The sequence below is a fragment of the Chelonoidis abingdonii genome, chromosome 3, assembly GCF_003597395.2.
Source record: "Chelonoidis abingdonii isolate Lonesome George chromosome 3, CheloAbing_2.0, whole genome shotgun sequence".
Lineage (NCBI taxonomy): Eukaryota > Metazoa > Chordata > Testudines > Testudinidae > Chelonoidis > Chelonoidis abingdonii.
Window position 1 is genome coordinate 109,643,442 of NC_133771.1, and position 22,963 is coordinate 109,666,404.

Here is a 22,963-nt window from a genome sequence, read left to right on the forward strand (position 1 = left end):
AGTCCATCAGCATTACAATGTGCTTAACTATGTTAAACTGGTTTTAATAACATGCATGTGGCAAGTTTTCCAATAGTGTAAACTTGTGTTTGTGCTGCTAAGAGCAAGACAGGCACAGGGGCACCAGTTTAATAATCTCGCCTAGGGCACCATAAATCCTAAGGACGGCCCTGGCTGTACCCCCAGCGCAGAAAGTTCTCTATGCCTCTTGTTGGGGTGGTTTTTTTAGAGCGCTACAGCTGCGCAGTTTCTGCACACTAAGTGGCTTGGCAGCATGTACACCCCGGGAGTTACAGCGCTCAAAGCTGCTTTACTGCGCAGAAATTCACCAGTGTAGACAAGGTCTGTGTCTAAACAGATGAAGGTTCCTCAGTGCTGGGGCACTGGTTCTGGAATGTATGGCTAAGACAGTCAGACTGCAGGTTCCCACTGCCCAAGGAGAGTGTCAGATGTGAAGTCTGTACCAGAAGCACATGACCCACAAGGGTAGTTGGGTCAACTCACAACAGACTGGTGTTTGTCCAGAGAGGAACTAAACTAGATTAAGATTGTCCCATTTTACAAATGGGGTAATACCAAGGACTTGTCTACACTGGCACTTTACAGTGCTGCAACTTTCTCACCCAGGGGTGTGAAAAAACACACCCCTAAGTGCAGCAAGTTTCAGCACTGTAAAGCCAGGGCCGGTTCCAGGCCTCAGCGCTCCAAGCACATGCTTGGGGCGGCATGCCGCGGAGGGCACTCTGCCGGTTGCTGGGAGGATGGCAGGCAGCTCTGGTGGACCTCCCGCAGGCGTCCCTGCGGAGGGTCTGCTGGTCCCGTGGCTCTGGTGGAGTATCCGCAGGCACACCTGCAGGAAGTCCATCGGAGCCGCGGGACTGGCAAGCGGCAGAGCGCCCCCAGCGACATGCCGCCGTGCTTGGCAGGGCCGGCTTTAGGAAGTGCGGGGCCCAATTCGAACATTTTCAGTGGGGCCCTTGCAGGGATGACAAAAAAAAAGTGGAAAAAAAAGCCTCTCATTTCTTTCATGTATTATTTACTTTCCATAACTATATGCATAATAAAATTACATACATTGCATCATATATGCTGTTGATTGGCTATTAATGACCACCGTTTCACATGTGTGGGTCCCCGCCACTCCCTGGGCGTGTGCACGTGGGTTGGTCCCAGCTGCTCCCTGCCCCCTCATTGAAGCAGGTGTGCAGGGTTAATGACCTGGAAACTGCAGGGCAGCAGTGAACATGGGGCTGGCTGGAGGCAGGGCAGGGGCTGACTGGAGGTAGGGTCTGGCTGCAGGCAGGGCAAGGAGTGTGGGGCTGGTTGGAGACAAGGGGTGTGGCTGACTTCAGGCAGGGCTGCAGCGGGGTGCAGCAGGGGTTTGCAGGGCTGGAGACAGAGGAGTGCGGGATTGGCTGGCTTCAGGCAGTGGGGTTCAGCAGAGGTTGACTGGAGACAGGGCAGGGGGTGCGGGCTGGGCAGAGTGTGCAGCGTTGGTGCGGGCAGCAGTGGGGGGCGGGGGGCTGGCTGGCTTTGGGCAGGACTGCAAGGGTGTGTGGCAGGGGTTGGCTGGAGACAGGACAGGGGGTTTGGCAGAGGCTGGCTGTGGGCACGGGGTGCAGAGCTGGCTGCAGGCAGGGGGGGCCGGACTGGTGTGGGCAGATCACGGGGTGCAGCAGAGGCAGCTGGAACCCCAGCTCTTTAAGTAGCCCCCAAATCCCCTTCTACCCCAGGGACCTTTTAAATAGCCATGGGAGCGCTGGGGAATGCATGGGGGAGGTGGGGCTCTGGCAGCTATTTGAAGGACCGGGGTGGCAGAGGCGGCTGGAGCCCCAGGCCCTTTAAATAGCCCCCCCAATCCCCTCACTGCCCCAGGGCTCGGGGGGCTATTTAAAGGGCCCAGAGCTCCAGTCGGGGTTGCGGGGCTTGCCGCGCTCTGGCCGGAACTCCAGACGGGAGAGTGAGGCTTGCCGCGCTCCAGCCGGAGCCGCCGGGCTTGCCGCACTCCGGCTGGAGCACGGCAAGCCCTGCGACTCTGCTCTCCCGGCCGGAGCGCAGCAAAGCCCCGCGACTCCGCTCTCCGGGCCAGAGAGCGGCAAAGCCCTGCCGCCCTGCTCTCCCAGCTGGAGCCCCGGCCGGAGCGTGGCAAGCCCCGCCGCCCCGGCTGGAGCTCTAGCTGGGAGAGCGGGGCCACGCCGCACTCCCGCCGGCGCTTCACTCAAAGGAGCGGGACCATGGAAGACCCCAGAGCAGACCACAGCCGGGGACCGGGGTAAGTTAAAAAAAAAAAAATTAAAAAGGTGCCTAAGGTGGCCCTCTTAGGCCCGGGGCCCGATTCCCCGGAATCGGCCGAATCGACCTTAAGCCGGCCCTGGTGCTTGGGGCGGCGAGATGGCTAGAGCCAGCCCTGTGTAAAGCATACACAAATCTGTACCCATTCCAAGACCCCTTCTCTTCTTGAGACCTTCCCTTCTCCCATCCCCCTCCCTGCTGATGAATTTTTTCATTTGACTCTCTCCTCTGGTTGTTGTCTTTTAATAAAAGAATTGTGTTGGTTTGAAAGCAGTTTTCCCACAAGTCTTAGTGGCAAAAGAGAAAAAGGTGCTCTGTGAGATAGCTGCCCAGAGTGCACCACTCTGAATAGTGCTGCAAGTGCCGCAAGTGTGAACATGCTATTGCACAGGCAGCTGTCAGTGTGAATACACAACAGAGGTTTCCCTTCAGCGCTCTCTGAGAGGTGCTGTAAGTGCCGGCATTGTCACTTTGCCAGTGTAGATGTGCCCTGAGTCACTATATCTATAAACTGGAGCTACCTACCTTTGTCAAGACCTCTGAGATTCAAGCACAGATGTTCTGTTGACAATCTGCTGCCTAATCGACTAGACTACAGTGTAATAACAACTACTGGAATAACCTTGACACAGGTCAGCTAACCAAGGACAGGAATAAAGTAACTCTCAATGATTGGCACTCCTGTGTGTCACACTTTTTTTTACCACCGTGCCTTCTCAGACATATCGCCTACATCCTCTGTGCCTTACTTATGCCTTCTACAAAATGGGGCCATTAACACCCCTCACTTTGTAAAGTACTTTGAGATGTACAAATGAGAAATGTAACGTACATACAAAGCATTATTTATTAAAAGACCTGGTCAACATTTTTCATGTGGAAAAGTTTTTCTGCTAAAAATAGGATTTCATCAAAACTGAAATTATTCTCTGGAAAATGTCAATCCTGATTATTAGAGAGACAACTCAGTGGTTTGAGCATTGCCCTGCTAAACCCATGGTTGTGAATTCAATCCCTGAGGGGGCCATTTTGGGATTGGTCCTGCTTTGAGCAGTGGGTTGGACTACATGATCTCCTGAGGTCCCTTCCAACCCTAATAATTTATAATTCTAAAGTGGATGAGGTAATATTGTCTGTTGGACCACCTTCTGTTGGGGTGAGAGACAAGTTTTCCAACCACACAGCTTTTCTTTGGGTCTGTGAAAGGTACTCCCAGCATCACAGCAAAACACAAGGTGGAACAGATTGTTTAGTTTGCACATATTGTAAGGGACCATTCAAGGTATAGTGGCCCATTAACAACTTTGCAGTCATAGGCAAAAAAGAGGGGGTTAGTGGGTCATAGATTGTTGTAATAAACCAGGAATCCAGTATCTCAGAGCTAGTCTACACTGGCAATGCACTGGTGCACTGTTTACACTGGCACTTTATAGCGCTGAAACTTGCTGCACTCAGGAGGGTATTTTTTCACACCCTGAGCTAGAAAGTTGCAGCGCTATAAAGTGCCAGTGTAGACAAGCCGTCAGTTCAGGCCTCAATTTTTAGTATCTAGCAGAGCAATGAATTGAAGCTCACAGGTTCATCTTTTGAAGGTGTTGTGCAGGTTTCCATTGAGGATCAGGACTGATTGGTCAGATATGGAGCGATCACATTGTGAAAAGTGCCCTTCCACAGGTGATAGCGTGTTTTTGTCTTTTATCATTTTCCTGTGTGAGTTCATTCGACAGCATAGTGATTGTCAGCTTTCACCCACATAGTTGTTGGGCTATTTAGTGCACTGGATGAAGTGCACAGCATGTTGTGATACGCAAGTATAGGACCCATGGATTTTGAAAGGTATGTTATGGGAGATGTTGATCATTATAGCATTGGAGATATGTCTGCAGGTTTTGCATCTGTTATTCTGGAAGGGACTGGTGCCATTTTGAGTTGGCATGTCCTGATATGTCGGGAGCTTGCTTCTGCTGATGAGTTTGGAGAGGCTGGGGAGTTGTTGGAAGGCCAGAACTGGGGGTTCAGGAAAGATTTTTTTCAGGATGGTGTCCCATGGATGTAGTTTTTTGATGAGGTTGTAGGTAACAGTTAGGGGTGTACAGTCAGAAGGGGTTTTTATTCTGTATTGAAGTAGGTTCTCTCGGGGTATTTGGGTGGCCTGTTTCTTGACAAGATCTACTTGTCTGGTGGAGTATCCTCATCCTCAGAGGAAAGGTGTAGAGGTGTTAACAAGTCACTCTACCTTGAATGGTCCCTTACATTACAATATATACTAACTACTTATACTAAATAATCTGTTCCACCCTGCATTTTGCTGGGATACTTGAAGTACCTTTTCCAGACCTGAGGAAGAGCACTGTGTATCTGGAGAGCTTGGCTTTGTCTACACTGCAGTTTATGTTAGCATAATTTATGTCGCTCAAGGGGATGAATAAACACCCCTTGAGCAACATAAGTTACACAGACATAAGTGCGAGTGTGGACAGTCCCATGTCACCAGGAGAGCTTCTCCCGCCACATAGTTAGCGCCGTAGGCGCTGACTCTGTGGAGTAAGCACGGGAAAAAAAATAGTGGGTGCTCAGCACCCACCAGCCACAGCTGTTTGGCAGCGCCCCCAATTAGCTGATTGGGGGCGCTGCCAAACAGCTGTGGGAAGGGGCTTGGTGTAGGGCAGAGCATTGGTCGGGTCAGGGCCTTGGAGGAGGGGTGGAGTGGGGGCTGGGCCTCAGGGCTGAGCAGAGGTAAAGCACCCCCAGGGAAAAGAAAAACTCAGTGCCTATGTGTACCGCCACTCGCAGGGGCTGGAGTAATTAAGCCAATGGCTTAGAGCAGCTACATTAGAGAGCCTACAGCGGCGTATCTGCACCAATGCAGCTGTGCCTCTGTAAACCTGTAACTCTTGTCTCTCTCACCAACAGAAGTTGGTCCAATAAAACACATTACATCATCCACCTTGTCTCTCTAATATCCTGTGATTGCCACGGCTACAATAACACAGCAGACAATCTTGATTATTTTTTTTCAATAAATGTTGAAATGAAAAATGTTTGTTTTGAATTTGCATTTTGCATCAAAATTACCATTTTCAGTCTGGTATGACATAAAATGTCAAAATCTTCTGAGCATTTAGTGTTTATGCAATTTTTTTAAAACTTTTCATTCTGATTCAAAACAGAAACTATTTTCGGGGTAAAAATTCTGTTTTCCAAACAGCTCTGTTTATTAATCCATTGTACAAATGAGTTAACTAACACAGAGAGAGTTCAAAGAGTGGTTTTACTCTGAAAAGAGACTGCATTAAAAAAATGTACCTCTTGCCCAACATGACTGCTCCCTATGTATATCAGGAGTCATATTTACTGACTAATTCCCTTTCATTCTTAATAGTTTTCCAGAGCCAACACAGCTAAGAGGGAGTGAGCTGAATTCTATTCCTCTCTATGCATCATCAACAGAAATTCCAACTGCAGGGCCAAATAGTGCCCTCATTCATATCAGTGTAACTGAATTTAAGACCATTATTTATACCTCTTTAGTCTCATTGTTCAAAGCAAGTGCAATTATTGGCACAAGTGGCTGCAGTCTTTAATACTAGCAGGATGTCTGCAAAGGAAATAAGTCTGCTTAACTTTCAGATCTCTGAATTAATCTGCAGCTGGAAAAACATTTTATTTGTAAATTAAGTCAGTTGCATCTGGAAATCATAATGACATCAAATTTGGAAGCCAGTAGTACCGGTTTTGGTCACTTTTCAGAATAGATCCCCAGTATAAGTAATTTGACCTTGAGGCACTATGTTTTAGTGACTTGCCTGGCTGTTCAGCCCACAGATCTAAGTTCTAGTTCCAACTTTGTCAGACTCATAAGCTGCCTCTGTGAACAGGAGTCGGTGGTTTAAGTCTTAAGTTATCTGTGCCTCAGTCACTATATCTATAAATTGGAGCTACCTACCCTTGTAAAAACCTCTGAGAGCCACAGAACATGACAGTGCCGAGAGCTTTATTAATCCTAAAAAAACAACAAGGAGTCTGGTGGCATCTTAAAGACTAACAGATTGATTTGGACATACGCTTTAGTGGGTAAAAAACCCACTTCTTAGAAAGCTTATGCCCAAATCAATCTGTTAGTCTTTAAGGTGCCACTGGACTCCTCATTTTTATGGGTACAGACTAACATGGCTACTCCTCTGATATTTATTACTCCTAGTGTATCGATCAGCACTGATTCAGTAAGGCAGAAGTCTTGACTGGGAGCTTTATAGATGGAAATCCTGGCTTTGATGCTTATTTTGCCATGTGACATTAGGCATCCCTTTGCATAATTTAATGTGGGTCATCTCCTCCAGGTCTAACTTCAGTATATAACTCTTTGGTTGTTTATTTTGCTACTTATTTGTAATTGTCCTTATTTCTTTGTGGCTCCAGTTATTTGCACAGAAAGCGTAGGACTAGATTCACAAAGATACTTAGATGTGGTGACACTTTGCATTGCCATGCCTAATTTTTTGGTGCCTAGAAAATCACTGGGATTCACAAAGTCTGCGTTTGACCACTAAGCACCACTGTCTAATGAATGGGGAGAGAGACACCTCAGAATGGAATTCACATACACACACACACACACACACACACACAGCCAGCATGCTAGGCAGCTCTCCTTACTTAAGGCAGTTATTGAGAGATGCCAAGCCAAGGGGCATATGCTAACTCCTAGAGCTTAGGTATCTTGGTGCATGGTGTGCACATGCCCAGAGGCAGAAACACAGGTGCCCAGGGAACTTTTACTACAAACAAATAGAGGCTGAGTGAGTTTAGGCACCTACAGTCTTCAGCAGCAGTTGAGCAGGAATTTTGTGAATCTCAGTGGGGCTTGGTTCTGGGAGTTAGGCTCCTAAGTCCTTTTGTGAATGTAGCCTATAATCTTTAGTAGGTATGCTTCTCAGGGGGCTTCTCTGTGTTGCAGTAGCCTTCATTGCCCCTGGAAAACCACTGCATCAGCTGACACCATGGCAGACTTTCTCAGATGAGGCAAGTGCAGAAGAAAAAATAACTTACTACACAAGTTCCATAAACCATTTTTTTAATAAATTGCAGTATACTCTTACACAACGTATTTGGAACTCATTGTTTTACTTAAACACTTGAGCTCAGAGGTTCCTTTTTACGGTTCATTTAATCGTTTATACATATGAGTGTTTCTATACTGCTCATCACCATACTACTATTCCCTCCTCCTCTCCACCCCCACCAAAACATCTTCAGTTATCTGGACTGGACTCCAGTGCTTTACTTTATGTAAATAAACCACAGGTTTTTAAACTCAGCCAGATATTTTAATGAACTCTCTTACTAATGAATTGTTTTTGAATTTGTCCTTAGTTTTACTAAATATGAAGAAAAAGAAAGAAAATCTCAATGTGGGCCTAATGCTGCCATGCTTATTCATGGGCATACTCACTAGTTGTCATGTTCAAGTGAATGGGCCTTCTTAAGCGTCCACTTCTACAAGATAGCGAGTGCCCTTGATTCATCCAGAAATAGCTAGGAATAGCAGGTGCTCATACCCCAAGAATGCTTACTGTCTCCCAGGACTGAGCTGATCCTGCACCACTGAAGCCTGTGGGAGATTTTCTATTGACTTCCTTGAGAGCAGGCTCTGGTCTATGAATACAGAGCATTCATGTGAACAAGGATTGTAGGAGAGGACTTTTAATGTATAAGTGTGTTTGAGGAAAACATACAAAACAAACTTACATTCTCTTCAAGCCATTTGGAAAAATCTAAAAATCAACCAAACTGACCTAGTTGTGTACTTAAAATAGTGAATATTTTAAAAAATCTTTAATAAATAAATAAATAAATAAACCTATAATCAGAAACAAAGTGAGGTAAAGGATGGGAGAAAGAAGTCACATGTTCCCTACAATTGTACTGGCACAGTGCCTCTCAAACTTTTTTACTGGTGACCCCTTTCACACGGCAAGCCTCTGAGTGTGTCCCTCCCTTATAAATTAAGAATACTTTTTTTAATATATTTAACACCATTATAAATGCTGGAGGCAAAGAGGGGTTTGGGGTGGAGGTTGACAGCTCGCAACCCCCCCATGTAATAACCTCGAGACCCCCTGAAGGGTCCAGACCCCCAGTTTGAAAACCCCTGCATTAGCATGTCTCTAAAATTCATTGGGGATGAAGGAGGATGGTTAATTAGTGCAAACAAAGAAGAAAATCTTGGCTTATTAGCTGGAAACAGTTGTTAGATGTCTCTTGTTTATCTACTTCAGAGATCAACAGTCCTGGGGTCTGGAACAACATTATCCAAGCAAAAAGAACAGGAGTACTTATGGCACCTTAGAGACTAACAAATTTATTTGAGCATAAGCTTTCATGGGCTACAGCCCACTTCATCAGATGTATGCAGTGGAAAATACAGTAGAAAGATATATATACACAGAGAACATGAAAAAAATGGGGGTTGCCATACCAACTGTAACGTGACTAATCAATTAAGGTGGGCTATTATCAGCAGGCAAGAAACAAACTTTTGTAGTGATAATCAGGATGGTCCATTTCAAACAGCTGACAAGAAGGTGTGAGTAACCATAGGGAAAAATTAGCATGGGGAAATAGTTTTTACTTTGTGTAATGACCCATCCACTCCCAGTCTTTATTCAAGCCTAATTTAATGGCGTCCAGTTTACAAATTAATTCCAGTTCTGCAGTTTCTTGTTGGAGCCTGTTTTTGAAGTTTATTTTGTAGAAGAATTGTGACTTTTGCTGATCCAGACCAACATGGCTACCACTCTACAGACTAACCTGTCTACATTTTTTGAATACCTCCTTAAACAGAATAAGTGAAACCACTATATTTGAAATTACCAAAATATATTACCATCATTTATTGAAAGTGGTTTATTATTAAAATATTTGCAATTGCTTTTTCCTGAACAGCTGAATTGAACATAACAAGCCATAACATTTTGCTTTTGTTTCCTTTCAAAATACTTCTGGAACTCAACTTGGTTTATATTTAACTTTATTTTTTTGTCAAGTATGACAATGATTACAAAAACATACAAAACACTTCCGTAATTCTGAGCAACACACTTCTACTCAACCTCTCTCTAAGTGTGTACATCCACTTTCAGGTCTTGTTTTGCTTCAGATCTTTAGCTGTGCAAGGTATTTGCCAGACAGCATCACTATTCCTTGTTGTGTTTTGTGCTCGATGTAGAACTATATATTATCATATTAATGGTACAGATTAATTTGTAAGGCAGTCCCCACCAGCAGTAGTACTGTACAGAAATAGAGGCAAATTTGCTCCTTCTCAGCAAGAATCATAAATGTAGTTGATTGGCTAGCCATGACTGAGACTATAACATGTACAATTATACATTTTCACCAAAAGCAAAAGATGTATTACAAAACTACAATATAATACAAAATATAATACAAAATAGATTGAGCACTGAGAAAACTTAGTTTTAATGTATTTTAGTTCTGCTGTGTTCTGGTTATGTCTTATAGCTTATATTTTTGTATTTGTTTTGTACATTATATGTATGCACACACATACACCACCTACAGTATGGTGTCATGATAACTTGGAGTAAGTTATTTTATTTCTGCAACCATGTGATATAAACCCCAGATCACTTGACAAACAATGGAAGGATGTGACCACGTGCATTTGCTTTGCACTTTTCACCACTTCACCTGTACCATACCCAGTAATATAGCTGTGCCAGAGCTACTTTCAGAATTTGCAACCTCTGAGCAGACTCAGATGGTCACCCCTTAAAAAAAATAAATAACCTGCCACAAAAAAAGTTTTCTTCCTTCTCCTCAAATGAAGATAAGGTAAAAAGTACAGACCTAAAATTACATTTGCTGCATCAATGAGGGATCCACAGTTTAGAGGGTTGATGTCATTGGTGTTGAGATATTAAGGTGATAAGTCCCTACTTTCTAATGCGTCTATTAAGTTTAGAAACACGTGTTATCCCACTCAGCTGGGATTTCAGATTATCCAGTGAAATGTGCATAAATATATGCACACTCACACAGAGACCTGTGGTGTGAACCAGTGGTTCACATTATATGAGACCTTAAATTTGCAGTACTCTGAAATACAGAAAATCTATTTTAAATCACTTTTGAAACCTTTAAAATTGTATTTTAAAATTTTCCTCCTAAGCCTGTCTGATAGCTAAGGCAACCTGGTTTTAAAGTTATGTGAAAAATAGTACCAATTTAAAAAACAAAATACAACTCTAAAATATTTTCTAAACTAACATCTGTAAAATGAAGCATAAAAAATACATGATGGTGTTTGATGGTTTGAAGGTTTTATTGGTACTCTTGGAATGATTTGTGTTATTCACTCATGGTTTCATCACATATGAGTACTGCAGTCTTCACAAACGAATGCCAATAAATGTTATACCAGCGCACAGCATTAATATTGTACACACAGACATTCACTCTGTGCTTTTGAGGAACATGCCATCTAACTGCAACGGTCAGTGGAAAAATATTTTAAGTTTCTAATTTCTCTAAATCCAATTTCTACTACTTAGTATTAGATATCAGCCCAATAATATGGAGGGGATAACAAATTCTTAGGAGACTTAGGACTGCAATGAACTTGCATAGCAAAAATTCTTCTTTTAGGACTAATTATGCTGGAAGAAAAAAACATTCTTTGAAAGATTTTTTTTTAAATTCTATTTCACTACTGGCAAATTTGCAAATAAAACATAAAAACAAAGTTACCACGAAGGGAATAAAAGGGCTCTGCAGTGTTTCTGGTTAAAATCAGAATGCACTTCTGTTTCTCTCCCTCTGTACTTTAAGTACTAAATTCTTTTTATATGGATGTCTAAACAAATGTGTGGAAGAGAGTGACTTAATTATTAGGAACTTTTGCATGTAGAGAGAGGCAACAAATTGACTAACCCAAAATCAATCCATATCGGATATGAATATGAAAATACAAACTTTCTGATCTTTTACCTAAAATTTCTCAAATGTTTGCTTCAGGTTGCCAAGCCTTTCTGTTAACTGAGCATCAGCACAAGTTCAAAACATTCTGGAAAAATAAGATTTTTTTTTCAGCCTGTAACATCCAATTATCAAAGTTCCTGTGCTGTAATTTTTAGTGTGTTTATATTTTAATTTATTCTTTCATTTTGTACAATGTGCTTTTCAACTCCTCTCTGGGGAAAAGTACTAATATGCTGGCTTGATGTTACCCAGCACCTCATCCTCCCAGTTGGGGAGACAGCAGAAGAAGAAAGCACAGCCTATTACAATAATAGTGCTGGCCCAACCAAAGCCGTATGCCCAGCTGAACATATTAGATCCCTGCATATGGATGTTGTCTGTGAACTTCACTGGATAGATGACCAGGCATATGATCTGGAATACCGCTACAAGAAAGTAAAAATAAACAAATTGAAAATAAGTGACAATCAATCTCATCACATTTCCTATTCTGACTTTATTGGCAGGTAGGTGCATTCCTCTCTCGGATATTTAAGGACTTAACTGCAGTCCTGCAGTCAGATCAGTTCAGGTGTACTTGACTTTGATGGAACTCAGCGCAGGTATGAGGGCCTGCCCACACAGATCTGATTTCAGGATCAGGGCCTTATTCTGGAACCATTCTACACACAGATCTCTCACTGACTTCAAAAGGATGTTTTGGGTGCAAAGTGACTGAAGAATTGGGTCCTTAACCCTATGCTTGAGAAGAATTCAAACTAACACAATGGCAACGATGCTTAATAAGAGGAATGTAAATTTCTTTAACCAAGCATAGATGCAGAGAAGGAACAATCTGGACTAAAAGAATCAAATGTAGTAGTTAGAAGTCATTTACTTTAGTATTTGCATAGCAGTTTCCATGGCAAAACATACTTGTGTGTTAGCAACATTGCTGCTGGGATTGTTTTGCTGTTTAGTTACTGCCACAGAACCATCAGAAAGAGTTCAAAGCCAAGCATTCTAGTTTACTTGCTTGCTTTATGTCTCCCCCATCATGTCACAACACCCCCATTCTGTTTTAATTTTGAAGTGAAACTTGATTTGCATCCTCAGACATTGACCATTACAACATCCCTAACCTCTGAGGATGTAAACCAAGTATCACCTCAAAATTAAAACAAGTTTTTCTCATTCATGAAAATGAACCACGAACCCAATTAGAAATATGTGTGCGGTGGATATTTTTAGGAGAGGGAGGGAGGCTTTACTCCAGCTAGCAAGTATCAGATTTAGAACAAATATCAGTTTAAGAAGCAATCATCAGTCTTACCAACAACAAAGAGCAAGCCACCGATTCCTCGCACAAAGTTGAAACGAAGTATATCAACGGAGAATGCAATAACTGCTAGGGCGAAACAGATGACTAGGATCACGAAGCCAACGAGGTAGGTGGCAGCTGCTGCTCTTCCCCAGGCTTGAAAGGAAAGGTGGAAACATGTTATACAAAACAGTACATGGAAGTCAAGTGGGTGTCATTCTTAGGTCTTTTGTTTGCTTTAATTCTATCATTGTGGAGATTCTGTCCCTTAAAAGCATACAACAGGGGTCGGCAACCTCTCAGAAGTGCTGTGCCGAGTCTTCATTTATTCACTCTAAGTTAAGGTTTCACGTGCCAGTAATACATTTTAATGTTTTTAGAAGGTCTCTCACTATAAGTCTATATTATATGACTAAACTATTGTTGTATGCAAAGTAAATAAGGTTTTTAAAATGTTTAAGAAACTTCATTTAAAATTAAATTAAAATGCAGAGCCTTCCAGACTGGTGGCCAGGACTTGGGCAGTGTGAGTGCTACGGAAAATTAGCTCGTGTGCTGCCTTTAGCACACCTGCCATAGGCTGCCTACCCCTGGCATACAATATTGCCTTGACTTAGGACTTATGTCTTATAGCGCTCTAACTTGCTGGCTCAGGGATGTGAAAAATCACCCCTCTGAGCACAGCAAGTCTGAGCGCTTTAAAGCGCTAGTATAGACAGGCTCCCAGCACTAATCCCTTCATGGAGGTGGATTACCAGGAGCACTGGGAGAGCTCTTTCCCAGCACTCGTGCGCAACCTCACTTGCACTTCAAAGCGCTGCTTCGGGACCGCTCTCACAGCAGCACTTTGAAGTTTCCAGTGTAGACATACGCATAGTATCAGAAATGTAAGTCTGGCTTTTAGGGAACCATAGAGGTCTGAGCAAAGACTAATTGTTTATTATCACTATTTATAGGGTGCCATAAGTATGCATGATGCTTTATAAGCACAAGAAAAAAGACAAAGGTTGGGATTTTCAAGAGCACTTAGCACTGGCCTAGCTTTACTCCCATTGAAATCAATGGTAAAGCTCTCACTGAAGTTAGTGGGAGGAGAGTTAGCCCACTTTTGAAAATTCCAGTCATGGTCCATGAGCAAACAGACAAGAACAATGTAGGGAGGACAAAAGCAGAAAAATTAAGGGCTATCTCCCTGGGCAATGCAGTTTTCTGCTGGGAGCAAGAGATAGAAGCTGTTTGACATCATGAATTTGTAATTACTTTTTTAATTGTTGAAGAAATGAGTAATGCTGTAATGGAGAACTAGCACTGTCTGGAAGGCTTATCAGAAGAAGTTAGGATTAATGTGAGATCTGAATAAGGAAAGGGTGACCGATGTTCAAGATAAAGGAGCCTATGCCCACATAGAGGGAATGAGAGATGTGAAGCAACCAATGCAGAAAATTGTGAGTAGTCATAAAGGGAGTGGAATAAACCACATTCAAGGAATTGGATTTTGGCAGCTTTATTCTGAACTGGAGGGAGTGAAGTCAGAACTAAGAACAGAACTGGGTAGATTTGGAATAGTTAAAGGAAGAGATTACAAAGATTTGGACATGGGTTGTACCAGTAGAAACAGAAGGGAATAGGTGGCTCTTAAAGATGATGTAGATACAGTGCCAAAAGGACTTGGAACCAGCTTATATGTGTAGGGAAAAGGAAAGTGAGCAGTCCAATGACTGGTGGAGTTACCCAAACTTCCAGTTTTAATTATTTTGATGATACCATATGGGATAAGAGGATGCATTCAAAATAGACAGGTTCATGGGACCAGGATAGATCTCAAGTATAACTTCAAGTCACTCAGAGGCAGAAGAAGAGGACCAAAAAGACATTCAGAAAGTAACCTTATTCCAGTAACCTTATTTCAGAATGTTCTTCTCCATTCTTACTGCTAAGTAAGAAATCCCATCATGGCAACAATGGGCATCAATGTCTGAGCACCAGAAAAATTACATCCCTCCCTGGAAAGCAACCTACGGTTCTCCTTTTTAAAATAAATGCTGTTTCTGAACATTCAAAGCCCATTATCTTTGCAAACAGTAGACACAAGCATAGGCAAGCATCACGCAAACAACAGGCCATTTCTTAACCACGAGGCCGAGTAGTTGACTATTTTGACTCTGAAGAGCCCAAAGGTACTAATCCAAGAGTTCTAATTTTATAGGTAGACAGTCGTCATGCACCACTCTCCACCTACTCTAAAGGCTGGTTGCCTGCGTTTACACAGGGGATTAAAACAAGGAACTCATGTAGGCTCAAATCCTTAGTCTGTCTTGTATAGGACTAAGGGGCACAGCAGAATACACAGGAGGGTTCCACATGGGCATGACCCAATCCTGAAGGCAGTCAGCCAGGATATGGAGAAACTCCACAGCAGCCCTGCAAACTGGACCCCCATTGCTGCTGAAGAAAGGAGGGAGTTTGTGCAAATGAGCTTCTGTCTGTCTGCATTCCTCCCCAACTACCCCTAGTATATTCTATCGCAGGTTACCTATCCCTATGGCACAGGTGCCAAAGGCGGCATACAAGCTGATTTTCAGTGGCACTCACACTGCCCGGGTCCTTCTAAAAACGTTAAAATGTATTACTGGCACATGAAACTTTGAATTAGAGTGAACAAATGAAGACTCTGCACACCACTTCTAAAAGGTTGCCGACCCCAGTCCTATCCCTTCCCTCCCCTGTGGAACTGATGCAGGATTAGGAATGGAGGAGGGGAACAGCTTGGTTGGAATTTTTGGTCTGAAACCTGCACTAATTCTTTTATACTGGATGTTGTTCACTGATGCTCCCAATGCTGGTACTGGCTACTGTTCAAAGCTGCCACAGCCAAAAGATTCATTTACAAATCATTACTGTCTAAATATGCTTAAACATACAATGGAATCAGCTCAAGAAAAAATGCTTCCTGGATTAAACCATCTATTTAAACTATTTATTGGGATTTGTCATACAGAATAATTCACAAAACTGGTAATTATAAAAGTTCAGTAGAAAGCCAGATCTGTACACTTCCTGTCCAAAGGGAGCTTGGAATGTCAAGTACAAACATTCCAATGACTCAAACAGCCTATAATTTGGATGGACTCTGAACAGTTGACTCTAAAAAAAAATGGCATTGTAGGGGTCACACATGTACTGAGTCTCGGGGATCTCCTTATCAAATACACATACTTCACAAGTAAAATGCCTGCTGTGTAAGCTCAGCCTGGAATCCATTTGCTGTGAATTATTTGCTCAGCTCTGGTAATAATAAACCAGCAATGTATTTAGCTTTGGGAGATGTCTAGTGACAAAACTGCAAAGACTAGCATCAAGTCCAGTTTTATTTACTGTCTTCATCATGGCCGCCCATAGGTACACGCAGCATACTCGGTTGCATTTCCCTCACTGGCTGCAGCTGCACTCCTCTCTTATCCGGCCCCTTCCCCATGGTGGACTGGCGGGCTTCTCCCCACCCCCTCCCTCCTCAGCCATCTAAGGGCTCCAGCCTCTGGCTGTGCTGCCCCAGCCCCGGGGAGCCTGGAGTGGCACAGCAGGTCTGTGGCGGCCTGGCCCACCGCCGCCTGAAGCGGAGGCCCTCCCTGGAGCATGCCTGCCTGGCCCGCTTGGTTTCCGGTGCGGGCTGAGCCGGGGCCAGGACAGGAGGAGCGAAACTTCCACGTGAGTCAGCGAAGGCGGGGGACGGAGCCGAGCCAATCAGGGAAGGGGGGACTTAAAGTAACAGCACACACAGAGAGAGAGAGAGTGAGACTGGCTCTCACACCCACTTACACTCTGTCTCTCATGAGTCACAGTCCCCCAGTATAGATTGTGAGACTGTGTGTGTGACACTGTCACACAGTCCCCCAATACACAATCCTACACACACACACAGGCTTTCTCGTTGGCTCTCTCACATGCACTGACTCACACACACACACACACACACACACACAGTCATGTACACACACGTATTATTGTTGTTCTTATTACTGCTTGATACTTCCTGTCAAAATGCTCGTGGTGAGCCAGGAGTGGCAAGGGGCTAATATTATTATTATTATTTAGGAGGGCTGTGGGCTCTGGCAAGATGCAGCCCCCATGTGACAGTACAAAGCCTACCTTAAGCCACTGCTGCAGCATCTGCTGCGTACAAAGCTCGGTGGGTGTCAGCAATTGGGGGGGGGTCTGAGGATCTGCGGGCGGGGGTGATGGCTGTGCCTCCTTGACACACTGGGTTCAGCGGCGCCGGCTAGGGACCACCTTCAGTGGAGCATAGGGGCACTGGTTTAATAATACTGCATAGGGACCCATAAATCCTAAGGACGGCCCTGCTCTTCATAAATAAAGAGGGAGTAAACAACATGATCATGAAATTTACAAATGATATCGTGGTCTTGTCTAATTTGGCCAAAATTTTTCTATGATTGCTTCCACCATTTCATCACCACTAGTGGCAGCAAGAGTTGGCATATTAGTATAACTAGGATTGAAGATAGCTGTTGGTGTTTTTTGCCATTGTGTCATGTGGACTTGCTCTGAGCAGGATTAGACAACAACATGCTTGAAACAGAGTGGTACAGCCCTGTTTACAGTAACACTGCTACTGTTTCTAACACTGGTGGAAGTAATAGTGGGAAATGTTTGGCAAAACAAACTGAAAACCCCCGGTGTAGATATGCTCTAAATGAGAGCATTTGACAGTATCAAGGAGTATAGGGCTTGAAAAATGTACCAGACGTGTCACACACACACACCTCTCTTCCAGATCTGAGAGAGAGTCTCAGGATTCCTAGGATTCCTTTAGGGTGTTGTCCCTGGACACTAGCTGGAGGTCCTTCTTTCTGATTGGCTTCTGCCTCACGGTTGTCTGACAAACATGAAAGACTCCCCCTGTCCCTGACTTTGCTAAAAGAGATGACAGATTTTTGCTCTCTTTCCACCCCAGAGCCTTCTGACTGTTGAGTGGGCTTCAGCTGATCCCCAGCTCCCAGCCTCTGTTTGTGGGGTCCTTTGTCTATCTCAGTTGCTCTACAGCAGAGGTAGGCAACCTATGACAGGCATGCCAAAGGCGGCACGTGAGCTGATTTTTAGTGGCACTCACACTGCCCGGGTCCTGGCCACCGGTCCGGGGGTCTCTGCATTATAATTTAATTTTAAATTAAGTTTTTTAAACATTTTAAAAACCTTATTTACTTTACATACAATAGTTATATATTATAGACATAGAAAGAGACCTTCTAAAAAGGTTAAAATGTATTACTGGCACGCGAAACCTTAAATTAGAGTGAATAAATGAAAACTCGGCACAGCACTTCTGAAAGGTTGCCAACCCCTGCTTAGTTATAGCTTGTCTCATCATTTTCATGCTATTATTGCTTGGGCAACTTGAAGCTCTATGCCTGCTGACAGAGAGAGAAAGCACTGCACCAGTTTCCATTTGTTCATGTTTATAAGGCTAGTTTTGCAATCATAAGTGAGAGGTGTTTATTTATTAAAGCCTCAATTCTGGAGAAACTGATGTATTCAATCCCCTTTTAGCCAGAGTTTTTCTTATTCAGCACTGGCAAATAGGTACTCATGATATGGTCGCAAAACCACCAATGCAATTTTGGGCTGCATATATAGAAGCATCAGATCATGCAGAAGTGAAGTAATAGTCTATTTTTATGTGCTCTGGACCAGCTTCACCTGAAATACTGTGTTTAATTCTGGACATCTCATCACCAGAAATATATTTACATATTGGACAGAGTTCACAGAAAAGCAACTAAAATTATTCAGGGCTGAAAGAATATAATTACTAGGAAAGATTAGAAGAGTTAGACCCATATACCCACATCTTAGCAAAGTGATTATTTAGAGAAGAACATAAGTCTACAGATATTCGAGGACTGCAAGCACCAAGGAGGGAGAGGAGTTATTTAGGGTTTCATTACCAGAAATAGAATGAAATTTAACAAGGAGGAGAAATTAGCCTGAATGTAAGGAAATCTTTTTGACAGTGAAATGTGTTCCCAAGGGAAGTGGTGAAAACTCTGTTGTGTAGGACATTTAAAACTAGACTGAACAAAAACCCTAAAAGAACATTCTGTAGAGAACAATCCTACAGCAGAAGGTACATGGACTAGATCATTTAAAGTATCAGGACTTTTCCATTTATAACTTCTGATTTTATAAATCTCATTGCAATGATCAGTTGGTGAGGTTGTGAATAATTGCTGGTCTAATGGCTGAAGGCTGGGAACTGCTGATAGTGATGTTTTAGATATTTATTTTATATTATCATAAATGGTTGCAGGTTGTTTGGTTCAGCAACAGGGCAGCTGGTATTAAATGGGATCTTGTTGACCAAATAAGGAACTCTAAGTTCTCTTTTGGTTCATTTTGAACAGGAATCCAAGGTAAAGGGGATTTTCTTGCACACATGGCAGATTAAGGTGGGAATGTCCACATCATGAGTGCAAGAAATGCAGAGATTGTTTTGGGGGAACTAGGATTGTCAGTTGCACCATTTATTTTATTGGTATGAGTTTTGAATAAGCAATGGCTACATCTGGAAATTGTACAAAACAATGCCCACTAGTACAACAATGGGTTGACACTGGGTGGAGGTCCTATTGTAGACAAAATGCTGGCAGCTTCCAGAGTCTATATAACCATTGTACGGTAGTTAAACATGCTGAAAAGCAGGTAGTAAACTGGTTTGGCAATATTCATCTCCATTAGGATGCTTAGTCTGGTAACTGGCAGGAATCTCATATAATACTTCCTAGTTTCGGTAAAGCTATAGTATTTGATTTGGGTGGAGTTGGACACAGCAACCTTGATAGTGTCTCTTTTACAGTCATTTACCTTTGCTGAGCACACGCTGCAAACTCCATTCAACTTTCCCTAAAGCAACCCTCGTATCATAAATCTGATCGAAATATGCACTAAGGGATAAGGTCAGGAGAATGTAATATATCTATAACATTCCTACGTAACTCATCTGAGCTCCCCAATAAATCTACCAACACACTTGGCTGACAGCCTGGTGAATCAAAGTCCACTCAGTCTCCCAGCTACACTGTTACTGCTACACATCCCCGGATGGACTTGACAAATGACTCACGGAACTTGGCTCATGCTCATAAACTTCTAGCCTTTTTTTTTTTCTGATAAAGATCCAAATTAATGTTTCTATGTACTGTATTTTTTTCAAATCAATTACTGTGAATTTAATAAATGCTAATGGATTAGTAAAACATAACCAGCATAATTAACTACCCTGTTAGGTACTTGACCGTATATACTTTCTGTTAGAGGATGGTAATTCCTATCTAAAATAACTGTGAGGCTAAGAACCTTAAAAAAACAAAAACATTTATCTAGAATCAAGAGGACATTCCCACCCACAAATATTGGGTCTAAACCTATAACCCTTACCAGTAATATATCAAACACATTATATCTGACAAGCACAGACCACTAGACACAAAAGGAGGATTGTTAATCCAGCAGCATTCTGGGCTACATAACCACAATTAAAAATGCAGTGCAATGCACCAGTTTTTGTATGTAGTATATTGGTAACATGCACATGCTGGCACTCAGGAGCTTCCTGGCATCAAATCAGAATAGTTCTCAATTAAAACAAACCCTCTTTCCAGTTACAAGCTGACCCCTGCTCTTTTTTTTGTCTTTCCACCCTTTGGCCATTGTGGGACACCAGATCCCCAGGTTTCAGACATGCATTAAGAAGCAGTTCAATTTAGGAACTATTCCAACATGAAGATTCCCCCTTCCCCCACCTAGAGAGCATGATTTAGTTTAATCTCCTCTCATCAGCATGCAATGGACATGCAGATACTTGATTAAGAAGCTGATTCCAATGTAGCTTTATATTAATGAGGGGATCCACCTTGAAGCTTTCTTTTCTTATCACTGGGAAAGGAACAGAAAAGGGTGGAGTAATTAGATATTATAAAGAGTTATGCATCTAGATTAACAGATTCATTTTTAAACTGCAGCAGCCCTGTGCATGCCTATTTTGAGTTAAGTTTCTTAGCATTTTTTTTTTAAATAAAATAACATGTTGTATATTGGTATGTTAAGCAAATCAAACCATGGCCTGACATGTTATGTCCTTTGACCAGACGTAGATACTATTTGAACAGAATAATTTTGACAGTAAAGCATTAACCTCATCAAGATTATTCAAGGGACAAAGTTAAATTGGTTAAAATAACCTGTCGGTAATTAAGGCTATTCTTCTTTTATAACAGCTGTAGGAACAAATGTTCTTTAGCAAAACAGCAGAATGTGGCCCTTCGCCAAAGCTCCTGGTTTTCTGGGGTGAAATATAAAACAGTTTATCAATATGTCATATAGCACTTAATCTACACAGTGTCTATTGAGAGAAACCTAAGTTCAGTAAACGTGCTGTGTTAGCCTTTCTTCCCTTTGTAGGGAGGGTCTGGGAACATGGAGTTACTTTCTGATGGTAGCCAAATTCCTCCCACATGAGAATAAAACCTAGAAACGTCATCAAGGTAAAAATTATGCTGTTGCTCTCACAGTGAGTTTTGCATTTTGCTTGCAGGCAAGTGCCATAATGGAAAACTACTAACAAACATTAATGCTTCCATCCACACAACACATACAGTATCCCAAATGGTTTATCCTCTGTGTCTTCACTCCTGATACCCATTTTAAATCCAGTATAATCCACGGTTTCTGAGTTTCCAGATCATTTTGGATGTTTATCAGCTTGATACGATCACTGTATCTATTCCTCCTCCACTAAGTAGGCTGTAAAAGAACCAATATGTACAAAGAACAGCCTCTGCCTTTTATGGACAAAAAATATATTCCAATTTTCCTATTCTCATCCTCCAAGCTTCCCCAGTCCGGTGCATTTCAATTAAGTTTTGAAGGTGTGTCTCTATATTTGACCCTAAATATTTCATTATATAAAACAACAAATGTAATCAGCAAGTACTTTGGCAGCTACTATTAGCAAAGGCCATACCTTGAGAATATGTGGTGAGAGTATTAAGAGGAGGCAGCAGAACCAAACATAATTTACTCACATTTTTAGCCACTTTGAAAATATATATACGTTAGCCTCCTGATTTAGTTTCTGATTTTTCAGCTGCTTCATATAGTGACTTCCTTTTCTATAATATACATATGTATATCAATTAAATACCATTTTATTTCCATGCTCAAAACACATTTCACTCTATTTGAAATCACAGGTTGAGAGGCACCAAAGCAGCAGAATTTCCCTAGTCCGGAAGGGGTAGACTCCTGTTTCCCTCACTCCCTCCAGTGTACAATGAGGAGGGTAGTTAAGATCTAGTGCAGGAATGGCACGCCGGAGGCTGGGCATGTGTGTTGTGCTAGCAATGGCCAGCATTTATCAACACACTCATCAGAGGGCAAAGGGGTTGATGACTTCAAGGAGTCTCAGGTAGGTCACAAATAGTGCTGGTAGGGAGCCAGCAATAAAGGGGAGAAGGCATGCAAAGAGCCCGATCTGTTCACTTGATTTTAAAAGACCCCATCCTGTTGCTTAATGTTGGACTGACAGGGAAGCCTGTTCAAAAGCCACCAGAGGCAGATAAGGCCTGGTTTTCTGTGTAACTATTAACCAGGAAACGCTGTTAATGCTAGTCCTGCAAACACCAACCTGTCCTGAACCCCCCATTAACCAGACAAATGAGGGGGACAATTGGACCCTTCCTAAGTGAGGAAAGAGGTCATTTTGCTAACGGCCATTGGTAGAGGCAAAGTTATTTTGCTAATAAAGATGGCACCAATTTACAGCTGTCAGATATTGGCAGGGATAACTGGGGTGGTTGGAGGAGGTTGAGCTCAGGCATGTGGCCTGGACTCTGACATCCCTTTGCAAACACTTACAGAACTCCATGAGGGACTGGCATTGCCAGTTGAGGTCATTTCCCCACCGGGTGCAGGACTCCCATAATGAAGCTTGGTGCTCGTAGGGCGCTGACTCCGATTCCAGCCAGCCCCGACCGGACAGCGCAATGATGCCCAAGATGATAGCTAAGCCCAGAAGAAGGGGCAGGAGCCACCTGCATCTCCAGCAGGCAAGGGTACACGTCGCCATCTCATGCAGCAGTCAGGGCTTTCAGCAGAGAACGAGTGCACAAGCCTGAGAGCTCTTTCTGGATTCTGCAGGGGGAGGTGTTGTGAGAGAGAGTGTGTGTGAGAGAGAGAGCTGCTTTTTAATCAGCAGAAAGGCACTAAGGGAGGAGAAAGCCCCACCTAGATTCCAGTGACTCAGAGCAGCAGCAGCAGTAACCTGTTGAGCCAGAGAGGAGCTGCAGGGCTGGG

At 43.0% G+C, this 22,963-nt stretch overlaps 1 protein-coding gene across 1 annotated transcript; it reads right to left on the bottom strand.

The window, feature by feature from the left end:
• Positions 1–10,620: 10,620 nt before the first annotated feature.
• Positions 10,621–22,963, bottom strand: PERP (p53 apoptosis effector related to PMP22). Its single transcript, XM_032769987.1, has 3 exons — positions 22,526–22,963; positions 12,608–12,751; positions 10,621–11,720 (listed from the first exon to the last, which is right to left on the bottom strand). The coding sequence occupies exons 1-3, from the start codon at positions 22,734–22,736 to the stop codon at positions 11,521–11,523; spliced, it is 555 nt and encodes a 184-aa protein (XP_032625878.1). The 5' UTR covers positions 22,737–22,963; the 3' UTR covers positions 10,621–11,520.

Bases quoted from the DNA above. Each gene is read 5' to 3' on its own strand.
- PERP (XM_032769987.1), bottom strand. From the start codon at position 22,736: ATGGCGACGTGTACCCTTGCCTGCTGGAGATGCAGGTGGCTCCTGCCC. The intron at 12,752-22,525 runs GTAAGTGTTTGC...TTTCCTTTCAAG, and splicing joins CCAGTCCCTCATGGAGTTCT to CCTGGGGAAGAGCAGCAGCT. The intron at 11,721-12,607 runs GTAAGACTGATG...ACTTTCTTGTAG, and splicing joins TGGCTTGCTCTTTGTTGTTG to CGGTATTCCAGATCATATGC.